At 41.3% G+C, this 19,911-nt stretch overlaps 2 protein-coding genes across 2 annotated transcripts; both read right to left on the bottom strand.

Annotated features, from left to right (window-relative positions):
- Positions 1–2,504: 2,504 nt before the first annotated feature.
- Positions 2,505–9,303, bottom strand: pdp1 (pyruvate dehydrogenase phosphatase catalytic subunit 1). The gene is made up of 9 exons (XM_079163910.1): positions 9,212–9,303; positions 7,058–7,333; positions 6,799–6,966; positions 6,085–6,296; positions 5,717–5,798; positions 5,171–5,265; positions 4,916–5,084; positions 4,606–4,824; positions 2,505–4,325 (listed from the first exon to the last, which is right to left on the bottom strand). Exons 2-9 carry the CDS (start codon positions 7,307–7,309, stop codon positions 3,945–3,947), a joined length of 1,578 nt encoding a protein of 525 aa, XP_079020036.1. The 5' UTR covers positions 7,310–7,333; positions 9,212–9,303; the 3' UTR covers positions 2,505–3,944.
- An 806-nt stretch (positions 9,304–10,109) lies between these two features.
- Positions 10,110–19,900, bottom strand: tmem67 (transmembrane protein 67; the record flags this gene model as incomplete). Its single annotated transcript, XM_079165465.1, is given in 30 exon segments — positions 10,110–10,287; positions 10,374–10,516; positions 10,613–10,715; positions 10,853–10,960; positions 11,076–11,192; positions 11,270–11,386; positions 11,552–11,632; positions 11,773–11,913; positions 12,008–12,147; positions 12,250–12,349; positions 12,462–12,548; positions 12,837–12,935; positions 13,024–13,122; positions 13,258–13,314; positions 13,481–13,586; positions 13,685–13,805; positions 13,885–14,038; positions 14,188–14,253; positions 14,513–14,599; positions 14,731–14,839; positions 14,946–15,100; positions 15,215–15,277; positions 15,370–15,441; positions 15,535–15,598; positions 16,513–16,612; positions 16,774–16,864; positions 17,003–17,091; positions 18,723–18,956; positions 18,959–18,972; positions 19,878–19,900. Coding segments are annotated over 30 exon segments (3,021 nt in total). The 3' UTR covers positions 10,110–10,206.
- Between the last annotated feature and the right edge of the window lie 11 nt (positions 19,901–19,911).

Raw genomic sequence — 19,911 nt, 5'->3', positions numbered from 1 at the left:
AATGGCAGCAGTTCTCTTAAATTCCACGGGATATTTTGGATTAATTTGTTCATCGACCTAGGTAATAATTTATTGACAAGAATGGCATCATAGGGCAGGGCTGCAAAACATTGCGAGGCAAGTTTTTTATTTCATATGACATACTATAAACAAAGACAATTCAAAGTGACTTTCAAAATGTATTAATTAATTAACCACACTAACCAGAAAGTGCATCAATAGAAATTAATTTAAATTACTGTTAAAATTTGAGAAAGGAGAGACTTACAAGACAGTAAATCTTTAGGTTCTTTAGTGCTTAGTCGATTCAACATATTCAAACAAATATTCAAACTGAGGACATATTGCTCTGACATCGTGCTCAGGGTGGGAAGGAATCTCCTTGAAACTGTCAAACTGCTGTATAACTGTGACGAAGTGAAGCAAACATTTGAAGCGTCCGGGGTGTCGATAACAGCAACATGTTGCCCGTCCACCACAGCTTCGCCCTTGGAACAGTCTAAGGGAAAGAAGGAAAAATAAATTGTATAATTTTGAAAAAAATCCTGAAAATAAATATTGTAATTTATAATCCAAAATGTCATTTTCCCCCATTTTCATTATTGCATTCTATTATTTAATTACAACATGTGAAAGTCTTTTATTACTTTATCTTTAAAATACATTTGTGGGGGGAAAAATAATAATAAAAAATTGTCTAATCAACCAAACATTTCACGACCCCCCCTGCAGTACCTGTTGAAGACCTCTGACCTAGATAATTAACGAAGACACGGGTGAATATAACTACATCTATGGTTTAAATACACGTATACTGCCATCTACTGGTATTTATCTTTATTTTACATTGAAATCTTTGTTAGATATTCCTGGCTATTTCCTCAGCCGTCTTCTTCATTCAACAGAGCACACAACTGAAGTTCAGTGCAGAAGAGGGAACCGTCCTCTTATTTATTACTGACATTTTGTAGATCTATCTGTGTTTTGTATTTCCAAAGAAACAACTAGACAGCTAGAGAGCTGAAATGATCTATTCTGCTTTTAATAAAATGTGTAAGAGCCATTTTGTTGTTTTTGTTTTGTACAAACTCCCACCACATGGGGGAGTAGTGCCGGTGGGAATTGGGGCACAGGTACATAATCAGTCGGGTCATTGCATACAGGTGTTGCTGATTCGCCAGGGAGCAAACAGTTTTTGACCGTGCGACATCGACCGTTCCATATTGAATGAATATAAATGTAATCATTTTGGTTCATGTAAAGGAAAATTGATTACAGCAGAGAAAGGCATGAACTCTGTTTATACAGAAAATAAATCGTTTATATTGGAAGTAGAATTCGTTCTTACTTGAGCACGCGTCTAAACAAACATTTCCAGCAACCGTGGTGACCCTTTTTTTGGGAAGCAACGTGGTCACTAAAATGTGTCATTTTTTAAATGACATTAAAATTGTGTGTGGATAAAAACGTATTTGTCAAATTTTCAACCTGACACATTGTGACTGCCCCTAGTGGTGGATAACATTTATATTAGGTGTTGAGCTCCCCTCGGTTGCAATATTGTATATCAGAGACAGCGTTTGTGTGGGATGCTTTTCATTACACAGCCTGCGTCTTTAACCCACGTAAAAGTTCAAGCATGTAAACAAATGTCACTCGGTCTGCTTTTACGAACTAGTCCTGGAAAAACATATGTTTGTTTATTTCCAGTAAACTGACTGGAAGTCACCTATAAACCATGTTACACCAGTTATTCTGGACGTCAACATGATGACAATCAACAAGAGCTGTTGGCTCAAAGTAAAGTGTCTTCTTTGTGACACAACAGGAAATGTGATTAATAAAGAAAAGTATTATTTGCAAATAGAATATTCTCAATCTCACATCAGGGTTTGATGTATATTCTCAGATCTTGTACCGAGTAGTTAAACCTCCTCACACTGTCTGATACTGCAGCAGCATCTAGTGGAAGTTCACTGACTTGTCTTGTGGATCTGACAACTTGTGTCAGTGGAGGAAAAACTCAGATCCAATACCAAAAGGTAAAGATATATAACATGAAAATGGAAGGTATAACGTTAGTGAAGTAATGTCCACCTGTGTGTAATCAGAGCCTCTCCTTGTTTACTTAGCCGGCCGGCCGCGCGTGCGTTTAAGTGCATGTTAGCGCACGTGAGCTTGTCCCACTTGCTAGCCAAAGGCTGTGCTTATATGGCGGTTACCTGTGATGACGCTGTCCCGACCATGTGTTTAACATTAGCACGTGTTAACTAAAGCTGTGGTGTTAAAAAGAACAATTAACCTCTGAAATGTAGTTTAATGGGAGTACACAGTCGGAGAAAATGTTAAAACAAAAGTGAAGTATCTAAATGTTATGGCTACGGTAACGAGGTCGCAGTAAAAGCAGTCACACCTGCAACCTGAGACAAGCTAACCCTCCAGGTGGTTGTAGGTTAGCCGGATGCACCACCGGAAACACACAGCAAAGTACCAAGTGGTGTATATTCAGTGTTTTATTAAACCGTTCCATTTACAAAACTTAACCCACATAAGTTACAATTTATACATACAACTGTAAATAGGCAGTGTAACATACCGTCAGAGCTGTATAAATAATCTTTAAAAATGTACATTCTGCTCAGTTATTTGGGTTTTACACTTGAACACACTTAGTCGTTCAACTGGAGTATTAGGAGAGTGCTTCATTTTGCTGTCATGAGTAATAAAAACCCAACCAAAACTGCTAATGACCTGTCAGAAAAAAATAACACAAGGCAAGATGACCTTCTCACCCAATAAAGCTTGGAAAAGATCTACACACGTTCATACACAGTGTCTGCTTAGAGGTTCACTAGCTGACTTTGAGGTTTCCTGTCACTAACCACAGTGGTGCTGTATTATATAAGTGGAGAGTAATTTACTTAATTGTTACTTCTACTGTCTACCTGTAGTGGTGCACAGTGCATGACCTGTCAAGACTCTGCAGTCTGTAAATGTTGCTCCAATTTTGTGCTCCACCATATTAGATTTGAAATGAAAACAATCACTAGCTCACTGACTCCCAGACTTTTTGGCATGTGGCCCAATTTTTGTTTCCTGTTTCTATTTAAATAGATGCATTTTGTGCAAGATAATTTCTCTCTCTTCCCAATCTTGCGACCCCTGAAAGTCAGTACTAAACCAGACACAGTTTTACCTGAAATCCAGTGCGCTGGAGTAAACATTATCATCTAAATACTCACAGACTGAAGTGTAACTGCAGAAAATGTGTATGTGTGGACAGTACTAAGAATATATCATACTATGAAATACACAAAGGAGTAAAAACATACAAGATGCAACAGTCCTCAGTTGTAACAGGTGCAGCCTAGAAAGTAAGATCGATTGTGCCTGGGAACCCCAGAGAGCAGAGAAAAATGGTGTTGGTGTTATAATAGCCCAGCCCAGCTAGAGTCCATATAAAGAGAGGCAGGTCAAGTCAGTGCTGCATGAATCACGGCTTCTTCACTCATGAAGACTCAACCTTCACCCTCTTTGGATCATTTCAACCCTGCTCCGTCTTTCAGTAAATGAGGAACTTGATTCTTTTGGCACAAAAATCTGTTTGTAACAGCGTCTTTTTAGCCACATGGAGAAATGTATACGAAACCAGAGGATATTGGAATCATAAATAGCATGTTATATATATATATATATATATATATATATATATGTGATACTTCAATCCAATGAAGACCTTTTACCTTCATGAGGAACCGGATCTCCTCTAGCACTGCATACAAACATACAAATTCTTTATATAAGCTAAAACAATTCTTCCGACCGCTGGACAGATGTTTTCTTAGTATGGCCTGCTTGTCCACACAGTGTGCCGACGTGTAGGTGTACACAGTTACACGAGTGTGTGTGTGTGTGTAGTCCTCAGGGGACAGCTTTTGTACGACTCAGGACTGCCCTTCTGGCCTCTGTGCTCCAATCACATGAGGGCTGAACTGAGAGATGATAATGGTGATGTCATCGCGGTACATGCGAGCCAGCTCTTCGGGCAGCGACAGCATTTTCGACAGCCTCTCGTGGTCGACCGTGCCAAATTCGTTGTTTCCCACCGCGTGACGCATCAGGTGGGTCGCCGAGTTGTAATCCTCGAAAGCCGAAGACACGCGAGCCTTTCTCTCTTCGAGCAGCCCCTGCATCTGTCCCAGGGTGACCTTGTAGCCTCCGACTTTGAGGGGCTGACGCTGGTGCACCCCCGTCAAATACTCCCCGACTATACGAACCACTTCCTGTCTGTGGAGGGTCTCCCAGAGGCCGTCAGAAGCAATCACCTGCAGGGACAGACGGAGGAGAGTTGGAATCAGAAAACAAACGATTGTTACATATAAAGTATGTTGTAATAAACTGAAAAGACTCCGTGGCGGTTAATAATCCAAGCAAACGTGACTCTAAATGAGATCCACGCAGCTGGACAGCTTCGCCGAAAGTTTAAATTTGTGAAAAAGGATGAAGGAAAATTGTAATTCAGTCTCATTATCAAAGTATAAATCTCCTGTTTCATGCATCACTGTGTTTTGGAAACAAATCATGAGAGGATTCGTCTTCTCTCACCATGAAGCGATCCTGTGGCCGCAGCTTGTGGTACGTGATCTCCGGCTCGGCGGTCAGGTAAGGGGGCGTGTGGTAGTTGGGAGGGATGAACTTGGTGTGCTCGTTTTCATGGAGCTGATCAGGTCCAGACTCCAACACACCCTTCTGCAGTTCAATACTCCACTTGAACTTCACGTCCCCGAATGCACGCAGTGGCATGAGGAGGCCGAGCAGACGGTCCTGAGGAAGAAGATGACAGAAAGAGGGTAAGAGGTTTTAATAAACACTGCAAAAACAGCAACCACATTGTGCAGATTAGTAGGTGTGCTACCTGTCGTATAACGGTCTTCCTCTCTGATGGAGGGTGTTCACCTCGTATCCGAGCCACCTCCTCCTCGTTCTGCGCGCTGTGGTCGTTAGAGAGAGTGTGAGCGCTGAACGAACCATCCTCCTCCTGCACCCCCAACACCGCCCGAGCGTCTCCTGAGTTAGCTATGAACCTTTATGGAACAGAGAGACGAAGAAGCAAGCCTGAGACATGTCGGTTTAGTTTAAATAAATGTGTGCCTGTTTTTATCCTCCTTACAGGTCTGATCCATCGACGTGAGCCACGCAGGCCGTTGCTCCAGAAAAGGCCACTCTCAGGACCCAGTAATGCAGGAAAGCATTCGGGTCTCCAACCTGCATGTTAGAATGACACCGTGAGTCTACTGACAGGATATGGAATGTGGTTTAAATTACACGGAGAGGGAACGACACCTGAGCTCTTTAATCCATAAAAGTTTAAATTTGGATGCTTTTTTGCACGGCTGCCATGTGGCAAAAGTGATATTCAATACGTATCATGATGTGCGAGACGGCACACATCAAGTCCTGCACTCGGAAGAAATGTAATAATAATGTTGAGTTTGATGGGTTGACGACAGCAGTGTTGTCTAAGGCCAAATTTCACTATGTTCATTTGCTGAGTAAACCCCAGAATGAGGCCCTAAATCTGCATATAAAACATGTAAAAACACCTGCTTTGGGATTTTCTCAATTAGGAGTCTTAGGGGAACATCCGAGTTCCTCATAAAAACAAGATGCTTTTAGAAGAACCATGTTTCCTGTTAAGACGGCACACAGTTCTTACCTGAGCCTCCAGAGAAATGTCATTGTCCAGCCTCTTGAAGGCGTTCAGCAAAGCCTCGTGGGTGTCTGGAACTTCACCAGGGCTGAAAACAGAGAAGAGGAGCAATATGTGTGAAACACAGAGAGGACGCCAGAGTTCAAGAACAGATCAAGATAGAAGCACCATCGGCAAAACAACAAACCGGTCAGTGTTGGTGTGGCCGTGTTGCTACGAGGTACAGGTGAAGATGAAATAAGAAACTAGGACATTTTGTTAGGAAAAGCCAAGAAACCTGACAGCAAACTACGCCCTTTTGAAACCTGCATTGTGGCCACAGTGCTGTTGTCTTGGCTTTGTCGTACATCCTCTTGTGTTCCCCCGGTCCTCACCTGGTGAGATCTATCAACTCCTGCCAGTAAGTCCTCAGGCTGTTGAAGTAGAGAGTCTGAGCCTCCCTGCTGAAGTAGTCGTTGGGGTGCTTGTGCCACTGCAGGATGGGACTGAGGGCCCGGCCGGCCTCCACCGCTGCCTCCAGCTCACACAGTGTGTTGTGGGGCAACAGAGACACGGCAATGTAGTAGAACAACCGCTCACTCAGCGCCTGTCAAGAGAGTTGGAAAAATAATGTCAATGAAACAGGGTGTATAGAAATGACGCAGGAAAATAAGTCGTAATGAAGTGTGTGAGTTCCAACATCTCAATCTAAAAGGTATTAATTAGTATGTTCCTATTGCTGAATTTCTGGAAAAACTTTAATAACCAAATAGTAGAAACTTGTGTGCAAAAAACATTGGGGAAAAATTAAGAAAATAGTAAATATATCTATTCCTCAAACCAGCCGGTTTATTATGTTTACAAACTTAATATCTTGGTGCTTCAGGCTCTTCTAAGCATGCACCATGTTTGAAAATCTATCGACTGCAGACAAATTAAACAGATCTAATGAAAGATCCTTTTTCTATCAAAATTGTGAATTTGAAAGAACTTGATCGGATATGGAGTAGAGTGCCTCATCCCTGGATAGGATACTCAAATGATATTTTAACAAACAGTATATTTGACACAAGATTAGAAGTAGAATGTGAAGACAGAGTCAGCTTTACCTGTGCACAGGCACAGCCAGCGTGGCCGTCAAACACACCCAGCAGCATTCCTCTCGTCTGCAGGCACGTGGCCGCACTTCGACGGTCCTCTATGGGAGCGTTGGCCGGCAGCTGATTGCTCTCGAAACCCATCACTGATGACACATTCTTCCCATCAAACTCTGGCACCTGGAACAACAACATGTAAAAAAAAAAAAGTGTAAGATGAAAAATTGAAATGTAGAGATGGCCAGATGGGTTTTTCTCTGTTTGCACGAACCTTGAAGCTATACTCGTTGGCTTTCAGGATAGAGTTAACCTGCGGAGGGGAGAGGATGTAGCTGCGGAGCGCCGTGGTTGTCTGGTAACTCCGTGAGTGCTGCTGGCTCTGCCATACACGAGAGGGCCATCTGGAAGCAGGTCGGTGAGTGACGGGTCCTACCTGGGCCTGGTGTTGTGGGCATGGTAACAGACTGGAGGCTAAGACCGTAGCACGAGGCAAACCTCTGAGCAGCTGAGATGTCACAGGCATGGCTGCAGGTGCACTTACACAAACCTATTGAAGAGGCACACATGGAGAGCTCATAAAGCAACAGCTGCATGTATAACAAGAGAACAGCGTCTTTGTGCACCATTAAGCAAACATTGTGTAAACAGAAGGAGCACATGTGCAAAGGTTTAGAAGTTCAGACGGGTAGACAGTAGCTGGTACATACATTAGTATCCCCAAATCCCCAAATAGTTTAAACAACCAAACACCACCAACCCGCCACACTTTTGAATATTCGAAAAAGAACACTTTAATATTTGTTTACAGTCCAATCTTTAACCTTAACTTCTGGGAACAAACCTCCATCACCTTTCCCTGGATGCTTATTGAGCCTAACATTAGACACAACTTAGTGGCATTCCCCATGTGGTGAAATAAAACCATTTAACTGGAACTTTAAGAGTAAGGAAAAAAGGTCCATGGTATTACATTGTTGTAAATATCAGTGGCAGCAATGGAAAAAGTATTTGAACAATGTAGGCGGCTCAAACTTTAGATTTTGAGCATTTGGCAGGTCATACCAGATGGGGTAAACAGACCAACAATGTATTTCAAAGATATTATTTAGCTAAGTGTTATTACAGTTTTAGAGAGGTTCAACATTATGGTCATTGTGGATGATGTCAGATTGTATTGCCTTATACTTACCGGTGTTTCTATTATTTTGTCCATCACATTTATACTAATAAGGGTAGGCTAAATATAGTGAAATATAGCTCAAACGCACAACACACACTTAATCCCCCAAGATGAGCACACAGTTGAATCAACACCTCTTGTGTACGGTTTCATTACAACCTTCATGGAGGTTGGATTTATTGCTGGACTCTTGTATTAGACTGCATTAGTTTTAGAGAGGTAGACCTGTAAACAGTCTATTTCTAAAAGGAAACAGAAATGCATCAGGCAAAATTCTTCTGCTTAATATTTTCTTCTTGCACGCTCACCCCCGATCATGAACATCCTGCTCAGTGTGGTAACATCAAACCTAGGTCATATTACTGTAGCTTTGTTGGGTGTTGACGTGCCATAGCCTCACACAGGTACACTATACAGCATCGTGCACAGCAGCTGACTTTTGATTTAGAAGTTTCAGCACAGTTCACATTTTTTGTCCTGAGGTATTAGGAGTATTAGGATACAGCACCACCAGAGAGAGCATGTACTGGCGTCTGACTTGAGGTGCAACTCCGCTCTCTCTCTCCTCCAACTATAGATCAGCAGGCCTCAAAATAGCTTTGGAAACAACCTCAGCCCTGACATTTGGATGTTACGAAATGTTCTGACCGCCGGTCATCATGATCTACTGAACTGGTTCCAGGCTGCGATACGTTATCTCTACTAATCTGTTCTCACTTAAGTATATCTGCAGCTAATGAGAGCTCATTGGAGTCAGGAGAGTTTGAGAGAAAGACGCAAAAGCACAGGCACGTTTCCGTGACCCCGGTATGTTAAAGTTAGCTGGACAGCCAAACATCCTCCCAAACACCAAACCCGTGCATGCGTCAGAGGGCGCGTCCCAGGTCCCAGCTCGGAGCTCTGCAGGAAAGTTGACATCACTAGCCTCCTTTAGCTGGTTAGCAATGCAAGGCTGCAAAAGCTAACGTAAGCTAACATCAGCTGTTGGCTGAACGTGCTGTTCATAACGCCAGAGTCAGAGCTGAACTAGGCTAGCACACTGTGCCACGGTAATGACATTAACAGATGATGTTAACGTCGGCTGTCCGATGGGTAGCCACATGCTAATAGTAGCTAGTGTTGTTTATACCCACCAGCTACCGTCTAACTGGATCACGTCTGCTTTAAAATAAGACGTAAGGCCGAGCCGACAGCCCTGTAGACGTAAATATCAACATGTGAGCGGAGAGCGACACTCAGACTCACCTTAACAGCTGGACGTGAAGAAGTTACTGAAGTTCATGACTTCACACCGACCCCGTGCTATCGACCCCTCCGCTCTGCATCGTTGTGTGTGGAGCGCAGCGCTGCAAAGTGAACGCTGATTGGCTTAGACTCTGACAGACGCCGTGACGTCACGTCAATCCCTCAAGCACCATAAACAAAGAAAAGGCCTTTTTGAATGCTCTTGTTTTACTCAATTAAAGAAAGGTATGGTGACCTGACAGGACATCAATTACATCTTCTGTTTCTGATAACAGAAACAAATACACCTTTTAATATCAGAGAGGTGAGTTTCAGTTTTTAATATCCCACAAGCAGATATATGAAGAGATAAATGTTGATGTGATAATAATACTGCGAAAGTATCTCTCTGGAATATGCTAAATTGAAAGCATCTTGTTAATTCTTATTATTCTTATTTAATTTTGTTATCATATTACAACTGAAACATCTCCTTTACTAGAAGCAGAATATTAATAATATATCCATCTGTAAACTACACATCAAAAGGTAAAGCCCACATATTTGCAGAAATAGAAATTATGAAGGCAAGACAAAGAAGAAATTATCTGTGATTAGAGGTTTCAATGTGACTCCACTCAAACTCTCCTCTATCAAGGTATATGTGACTTTATATAGCAGTATCAATAATGGTATGAGAAAGCAAGGAATGTCTGTTGTCTGGCTAATCCGTATAATTATGAATTCCATGATTTTCATAATCCATCTGGAGAATAAATTGCGTTTTATTAAAATGACCTCAAAACAAAACTCAAAAGACTTCATATCAAAACATTTTAATCAATAAAAAGATTGAAATTTTTACAAAAAGTGTATTTACAGAACTATGTAAACAGTAGCAAAAATACTGTATGTGTAAAAGAAAAGAACAAAAAAGAGCTGCACAACCTTGTAAACATCTTTGATAGGAACGCCACTAAACAACACTGACACTACCAATTACCTAGCAGGGGGTTCTATATCAGAAATCTCTCATCCACCAGAGTTTTGTTGACAAGGTTCTTCCTTCCCAGAGTGTTACGGATCAAGCGAAATATCTGTAATGAATGAGATGGTGTTCAATACATGTTATTTTTCGCACAGGGAAGGCAACATAAAAGTTATATACACATCAAGCACTGACCATTTGCTGTACGCATGTAAGCACCGCCGCAAGTACAAAGCTCTGAGATCCGAGGTCGACGACACAGAAGAACAAAGTGTCGAAGATCAGCAGCGTGGCCTCATTTCCATAAAACAGCACATCACTGAAGGAGTGGGCCTCATCTGCGAACAGACATTATATACACACATCATATAAATACACTGTTTGTATATAAACAAACACAAATGTACAGCCTGTCTGGGCCAAGAGGTCGTTACCATTGTAAAAGAGGCTTTTTTCACTGGGTTCAAGGAACTCCATCCCTATGACCCTCTCAAACATCAGCTTGTCCTTCACTATATAGTCCATGTCCGGGTGCGCCTGAGGTAAATAACACAACGTTAGAGACAATACTTCAGGTCAATGGAAAGAACACATATACTTTACAATCTAACACATAGATGAATATATACTCAAACTCTGCTGGCTTCAATGTGCTTGTGTGTATTTGTACTAACGTGGTCTATGATGGATCCCAGGAAGTGGTTCATGGTCTGGTAGCCTCTGGCCCTCTGCTCAAACTGGTTAGCCGAGCTTGCGTCTATCAGCCGGGATGGTCCGTTCCTCTGAAGCACAGGAGACAAGCAACCACTTAAATTTAAAATGGGGAGTCAATTTTGTCTTTGTGTAATAGGTTAAAGCTCAATCAATAATCAATAACACAACAGAGAAAGCACCGACCCTGCCGATCTGCTCCCGTATCCTGTCGTAGTGCGACCGCAGGCGGTTGGTGAGAGACACCTGAAAGGTCTGAATCTCTGTGTTTGGAAGCAGACCTCTCTGACCACACAGGGACTCCTTGACACACAAACAGATGATAGATATATAACGTGAAATCAACAATGTCGCAACATGTAGTCTGTTGGTGTACCTACCGATTCTCTGTTCAGGTTGTTGTTCATTTCCTCCATGTTTGTATCTGCGTGCCCATGTACTGAACGTCCGTGAATGTAGTATCCAAAACAACGGTGAGATAACAGCAGCACAGAAATCTTTAGAAAAACAAAGTACATATATGTAAAATAGTCCTGACAGATAAAATGTTTAAAATGTAATAATAATAACTTTATTTATATCGCACCTTTAAATACAGAGTGTACAAAGCAAAAGGCAAGGCAATAACAACAATGTAGGCTAATATGCACACTCCTACTCACATTACTGATGGAGCAGAGATCTACAAACTGACGGATTTTGTCCTCCACAAAGTGCTCATAAAACACAGTGAAGAAAATCACCTGTAGAGACACGGGATTATCTTTTAAGAAGCCCTCCATGTTCATTCATACTGCATACAGTGTTTATTTCATTATTTAAGAAAGACAGGAAGAGGTGAGAGATCAAAGGATGAGATAAGAACGACTGATAGCGGTTTTACCTGCAAAAGTCCGATGCAGAGCCATAGCGTGGCTGCCAGACCGTAGCGCAGCATCAAGCTGTATGAGGGCGTGTATGCCTGTGAGGAGCGCTGTAGAGTTGGCCAGGGGTCCCTCAGGGCCAAGTTAGAGAAACCCAGCACCTGGACAATACGGGCGACATGTCAGCGATTAGTAAAGGGACATAACAAAAGCTGCAAAAAAAGAGCAGTGTGCATGTGTTGGTGTACGATGTACTTCAAGAAAGAAGAGCACGGCAATGATCTGAAAAGTCGGGCTGATCTTGCGGATGGTCTGGATCTCGTTCCATTCATTGGCCACAAAGTAGGTTCTCCAGATGCTGACCGGAGAGGGGTCACGTTTTGCCTCACCAGCAGCTGAAACGGCAACGAATATGGTGAATGGGATAAAAAAAAAAACTGGATAATTTGTTCTTATGAAGACTGCAAAATATAAGCTCCAAAAAACTATATTTGTACCTTGCACAGTTCTGCTAGTTTTGCTTCGCGGCCTCTCCCAGTCTATAAAGAATACATCAATTGACACCTGACGGATCAACTTGTGCAGAAACTGCACAGCCTGGAGACAAATACACAAAACAATACGTTCTCAATATTTTTAATAGAAGCACCCTATCCAGCTTTCAAAAACAATACTGCTCATTCTTAGATCTGTTAAGTGAGTGTCTAACCTTGAGAGCGAAGGCACAACCAATGTACGTCACAAAGCGCTCCTCTTGAGCAGGTAGTGGTAACAGCACAGATACAAACTGTTGGGCCTAAACAAATGCAAACACAAATTAATCACAGGAAGCAGCCAATAACAATCACAACTAAATCTATGCATTGAAGAAAAATTTCAGGCAAAGAAGGTAAAGGAGGAAAGCGACTTGCCTTTAACGTCTAAAGAGTGCAAAGAGGAAAATAAGAGTTAGAAGTCAGAGAGAAGAGAAACACAATTTGTTTTTGGAAAAGAAATAAAGTTTGAATAAAAAGTGCTCAAAGGAAAAAGCCACAGACATGAGATAATGATGCAAACATTAAAGTCTTAAAGAAATCAGACTAACCTTGTAAAAGATGAGCCAGTAAAGTCCACTTCCCACGGTGACGGCGAAGAAAACATTGGCCAGATCTCCGGCATAAAACAACAAAAACTGCCCCATAGTCTGAGGCAGAGGATGGAGGGACTCGCATTACTGCCAAGCTTCACACCGACATAAGAATTCTTATTATGACACGTTAAAGATGCAATACCTCCATGTTAACGAGGGGCGAGGCGATCCTCCTCTTCCAGCTGACTGTCTTCAGCAGAGAGTAGATGACGGCCACACCGCCCATCACACCGAGAGCCGTCTGTGCACATCAAATGTCAGAGCCATCACTGTGTGCTATAAACACTGGAGAGCATCAGTCACACACAAGAACCTAACCTTTGTCCGTCATATTACACCATTTAACAATAAATGTACCATTAATACTTCTACTCACATCTGTTTTCATACGAGCCTCATTCTGATCCATCTCGTACTCCACAGCAAACGTTGTCTGGAAACAGATGAGTGCATTCAACGCATCAACAAGACAAAAGCTCGTACAGCAACTTACTAGCCATTTTTTAGCTGACCGTGTGTGTGTGTGTGTGTGTGTGTGTGTGTGTGTGTGTGTGTGTGTGTGTGTGTGTGTGTGTGTGTGTGTGTGTGTGTCAACTCACAGTCACTGTTTGTGTATTGATATCCGTGATGGCAACGTCTCTGTAGGTCACAGTCATTAGAGGAGGAAATACCTGTCCTTCTTGGGTTCGTGGAACCAGCTGGAACCTAACCAAACACACATTTGATTAAAAACATCACCACGCCTGAAGGCAGTAACAACTTTCTTTCTTTTTAATCATAGAGGTGTGCACATTGGAACCCACCTTATTTTGACACTGCTAGCTACACGGATGACTTTAGGCAGGGAACTCATGCTCTTCTCTCTTCCACTCAGCGTGTCGACAACAAACATACGTCGAGAAAGGTACCAGTTCTTCATTTTCTCTGTACAAGGACAAAATATATATTAAAGAAAATGAATACACACACACACACATTCACAGGCTCAGAATGAAAGTTTCACCTTGGTTGATGAACCGCCCATTGTATTGCTGGTTATAGACCAGTGTAGGCAGGGGGAGAAGTTTTCTGTCCTCTCCTCCACCAAGATCCATAAACACATCATAGAACAATGGCTCAGGATGAGTACCCAACAGCTCTGCTAGTGAGAGATCACACTACACACACACACACACACACACACACACACACACACACACACACACACACACACACACACACACACACACACACACACATAACACAACAGCTTTTGCAAGAGAGTTTGTGCACAATCTCTAAGCTAAATGAAAGAAGAAACACTCACACTTTCTTGGTAAGCGGTTCCAAAGCTGAAGGCTGCTGCCTGTTTGGTGGTGGGTTGTGGACAAAGCTAAAATAGCAGAAGAGAGGTGGAGTGGAGTATTAACCAGCCTCCTATATTGTTTGGTATGAACCACATTCAAATGATTTATGGTAACAACTGATAACTTTGTGTTTTTAACATGCACAAGAGTGGAGGCCTACTGGCCAACAATGACTGGAATCTGGACCTACCACCTATCTATCAAGGAAAACCAAGCTGCTCTTCACATTTTATAATGCTTTCGTGTATGCAGACGCTTCATCTCATTTCTCATCTGACATCTTACCTGGAGATTACCTGCTCCTACTTGTTCCCATCTGAGGAACTCTCCTCTGACATTATAGACGGCGGCAACCAGATTAATGTCAGTGTTCTGTCAGAGAAACAGCATTTGTCAATTTACAACAATACAAATGTTTTGGTAACATTTCAGGTTTGCCGCACAATTTGTAAAAAAATCACGAAACAATGATTTTATTGTGATAACCGGAGGTAATCACTTACCTTGTTTCTTCCTCTGAAACTGAACCCAATGGGAACAGGATCGGTCTGAAGCACTCGAGTGGCCAGTCCCGGTTCGTCCCCATAGTAAAGCCATGGCAGATTAACTCTCCTGGAGAACCAAATGACAGTATATGGGAATGAAACCTTGCTGGTTTCATTCATAATTTGCGAAGATAGCACAAGATATACATATATGCCATGATCGTATTGATTACCAGTAGGAAATGTCTTGAGTTGAGCTGAAAGAAGCTCTAGATCTGAAGATGGTGTTAAAGAGACCGCAGGCATCGGTGGAGACGCCGCTGAAGGAGTGCATGTTCATCACACACATGTTCCCGAGAGCCTGACACGCCGTCAGGTTGAAGAAGACCTGCAACCACAACATCATAAAATCATCAATGAGCACAGAACTGGCTTCCTGTGATGTTAGATCAAGAACAAGGTTATTTTTCATCATGAAACATGGAATAGGACATGGACTTACTAGGCAGGCTGCTGACGAGGAGTACAGATTTTTGAAGAACCAGGCAGACTGGACACTGAACTTCTGCAAAGAGAACAGAGCAGAAAACACAAATCAGAATACATCAATATAAACAAAAACTAAGTGAGCAAGCGATAGAGGAAAAGGAGACTCACCAACTGAGCATAGTTGACACTGGGATTCACGTTGGTGGAGAGGCTGCCTGGAGGAAAACATAATCCTCCTGCCTGGAAAGTCACATGCCAACCATCAACAGATGTATAGATGTATTCTAGGAGTCTCTAACTGAATGGTGTGTGTGGAGGGTCAGCAGAACTCACCAGGACATTCGGAGGGTCACACACACAGGAGGAGTTAATGAAGGAAGCCTGACATCTCTCACACCTGAAAGACAATTTTGGAGACTGTTCCAACACTTGCATACTGACAGCACCTCACTAATGGCGTTAAGAGAGAGTAAGCAGACATAAGCCATTTATCAAAACAAACAAAATGGGAAAATATGTCAATTAAGGAATACCATCTGTCATCGCAATGATGAGGGTCATGCTTACTAGGCATAGATGGATGAAGACAGGGAAGATACATTTTCTGACCGTCAATGCCTAACTTATAAAGTGGATTCTGCACATGTTTTACATCCTCATTTGACTGTGGGTTTGCTGTGCAGGGGTCCTTATTTATTGTATTATAGATAGAATTAAAAGACGGGCTCAGAAAAAAGAAGACCCTTGTGTAAATATAATCCCCAATATTCAAAGTTCCATAATGGTCCCTTAAAAATTTGAGTGGGAGGGAAATAATCCATTGAAAGAGCAATCCGGCTATTTAGTATTGAGTTTCATGAATTTGGGGGAAGAATGCTCTAAATTGAAGTAGTAGAGGCTGAGTGTTCTACTAAGCTCCAAAACTACTGAATTCAACAAGTGAAATATTGCAACTTGATGGCATTGAACACTTCCTGGTCATGACCTTTAAAATTCTACAGGCATGATTGTGCTGAGCTCTACTGAACTTACTATAATGTGTAAATATAATTAATTTCACAGGACTGTATCGTGAAGTGATTTGCACTTTCTATATTTTGATTAGCTTTATCCATTATATCCTGATGATTTCACCTCATGTTGAGAGTATGAAATATGGATATTGTCGGATAGTTGGAACAGTGCAACTGTGTCCGTTTGTTGTTCAATATTCATATAATTTCGAAAAAGGTATGACCTCAGAAGCCACAGTCAACCTGGATGAACCAGCTGAATATATCAGTGTTTTCAAAGTTTGGTGTGGACGCGTACCTGTCTCCACTGTTGTTTGGTACAGACAAACCAGGGGAGTTTCCATTACACATGTCACAGCTGGCCTCATTCAAAAGGTTTCCATTGACATCTCTCTCCACTGAAAAAACAGCCAATATTCAGCCATTTAAACATACAATACATTAATAAACTATCCTATTGCCTCGTGTTGAATTTGCAGCAAGCACATCGAACATTAACTACTGTTTATCAGAAACATTTCTTGCAATTCATAAATTAGTCCTGTAATTGGTGATTCACCCAGGATATTGCCTGGTGGGCACTGGCACTTCCCCTCATCATTGACACTGCCTGGACAACGAATACACCCAAACCCATCTTTAGATACTGCCTGTAATGAAAGACAACTTGTCAAACGATCATCATTACAAATGGCATGAGAAGCTGTGCAAGGAATGTGAGATGCAGTATCTACAGTATAATGTGAGATGAACAGCAAATAAGGACATTATAGGTGAATTTCACGTACAGGTCTGTCAGTGGGACATTGCTGACAAGTGATGGAGGCCTTGTCAGTGGTGAGAGTTTGGTACCCAGCCTTGCAAATGCAACTCAGTCCTGCAAAAAGCCAGTGAAAAGTTAAGAGCATGTTGTACAGTGTTGAGTTCAGAGATATTAGTCATGCCAAAGTTCTAAGTTTTTGTTAAACTTTGTCTCTTGTTTTAGTTTGACAGTTCTCTCCTCTTGTGTCGTCTCATCTTGCTTTACTTCCTGCTTTTGTTTGTTTCCCACTTGTGTGATTAGCTGTCTTCCAAAAACAGAATAGCCAGAAAAGCATGCTGGCTTTCATACTGCAAAATGCAACCGTATGCAGTTGAACATCCTGGCATTTTTGGCATATTGCATTGAAAAAAAATGTTGGTATACTAACTAGTATGGTAGTATGGATAATGGCATGGATAGATTGTCTGCTCCGCCCTTATTAGTTCCACCTGTTGCTCGTTAGCCCTACCGTCACCTGTCCCTCGTTATCTCCCTCATTTCCCTGTGTATTTCGTCTCTGTGCTCTTCTTGTCTTTTATCATGTCCGTCTTTGTCGTAACATGGAGTTTTGTGTACCTGAAATCTGTCCCTGCCTGCTTTAAGGACTCTCAGCCTAAAAGCTTTAATATATATAGAGTATCTTGATTGTTTCAGCCTGTCTTTGAGTCTGCATTTGGGTCCTTCCTTCTTCAACTATGACAAGTGAATTAACAAATCCCAGATGCATGTTTCTAGTTATAAAAACAAGAGTATTTCACTCCCACAAGACTGTGAGGGCGAGTGAAGTGACTATCAACACCTAGCGATTATTGCTGTATAAACTGTCGGTGGGATAGATGTTGCCATAGAAGACTAGCTTCGACATGTACAGTAAACCGACAAGAACCATGAAAGTGTCATGTTTTCCATTGCTATGCTGCTAAAGTTTTGGTAGATTGAGTAAGTAATATTTAAACATAATGTAAAACGGGAAAACCTCTGCAAAACACAATTCATTTTCATTTTTATTTAATGTATTTTTGGATATATTTTCTGTGGTAATGCATAACCAATCAACGGTTCCCACTTCTCAGTTATGACAATTTTGCTGCTTTCGTGACAGTTAACTCAATATCTTTTGGTTTTTAAATGATGTTCGGACTAAAGAAGCAATGACATCACTTTCGAAAATGTGATGTCATTTCATAGACCAAATAAAAAAATGAACCGATAATGAATATTTTAAACATATGAAGAGTTTGGGTTGATTAATGCATGAACGTGGAACCAGGTTTGTTGCTTTAAATATCAGTTTGACTATTCTGTATGATTTTGTCTTAAAGATACACAAACATTGATGTGAGAAAATATTATTCACATTATATATAACAATATTATTTTACAATATTAGTTTCAGACACATTTCCCAGACCTGTCTGTGGGAGCAAGTACTTGACTTTACTCGTTATTAAATGTAAACGGAGCCCGATACGGTCTGTTTTTGTGAATGAACAGTCGTCACAAGTTCTGAACTGATTTTCAATATCTTAGCTAACGCTAACTAGCTCTGCATCTAGCTTAGCCAACGGCTCTCCAGCGCATTGCGCTGTCTTACCACCTCACAGTTACAACACATTCATTTTACGGTGAGACTGATCACACTTGTTGTTGTTGTAGCATCGTCAGTAAATCATTTATCGTGATGTGGTGTGAAGATGGTAGCCGACCTGTTGTGCTCCGTCGCTGGTTTGATCCGCACCTCACACACGAAAGACTCGAGATATCGAAAAATTCTTCAGCGCTACAGTCTGAAGGAGACTTAAATGGAATGACATACTGCTGGCCATTGAGTAGATCAACGTATACTAACAGAAATAATGTGAGAGGCACTTTGTGTCTGTTTAGATACATCCCGTATATACCCCGTAGCGTCCTCGTCGCCATGGTAAACAACGGTCTTTCTTTTTACCCACAATCCTTTTCACCCAGCGTGATGACGTCCGACCACATTAGGTTTTGCGTCACAGAAAAAAACTCCACATGTTGGTTCATGTTAGCCAATTTAATTTTATTAACTGTAAGTATGTAATTAATAGAACTTAAAAGCAAGGAAAATATGAGTGTAGAGTTATGAATGAAACATAAGGAATATAATCACAGTAAATCAGCCTTATTAGACACAAAGCCAAACTTATCTTTATCAGTCAAAATTCACATTATGAATAATAATAATAATAATATTCTATAACTATGACTGTCAAAATGTGAGAGCTTGACAGGGAGGAAGGAAAGAGAGATATAAGGTGTGAACTGCTAGTGTCTGTTTAAATGCATCACTTTTTGATTAAAAGTTGAGACAAAGTCTGCAAAGGTTTGCATATAGATATTCAAAACAATACCGATTGATTTAGGTAAACAGGATACATTGTCGTTGGTAAATAACTTTTCGGGGGGCTGACTTTAGAAAGATTAGTAGCGTTAACTGATTATTTTGTTCTGGGTTAACTTTACCACAGAATGGGTGAGTCATAAGGGACTTTTGGCAGGAAACAACAGGTTTGCAGCAGAGTCTTCTTCACTTCCTGTTGATAGTGTAGTTGTATGTTAATTTAACTGAACGAAATAGAGTAGATATGAGAAGCATTACAAAGCCAGTTGGACTTTGTGTGTGGAAGAAAGAAGCTGTGCAGAGAATAGTACCCAATGGGCTTGAGTGGTGCCAAATAAAACTATAGCTCTCTTTTTGAGTGTTTTGGATCATTGTGCCATGATAAACTAGTGGGATTGTGGTCAGTTGTTGGGTGAGGAATGTTGTCTCTTTATAGTGTTAATTATATATTTTGTACCTGTCCTTTTTTTCAGATATCTGATCTGAAGGTTACATTTTTTGAGGACTTACTACCATTTTTGATGAGG

Source organism: Pholis gunnellus (genome assembly GCF_910591455.1).
Source record: "Pholis gunnellus genome assembly, chromosome: 8".
Lineage (NCBI taxonomy): Eukaryota > Metazoa > Chordata > Actinopteri > Perciformes > Pholidae > Pholis > Pholis gunnellus.
The sequence above is the reverse complement of the archived record's forward strand: the minus strand, read 5'-3'. Positions and strand labels throughout refer to the sequence as shown.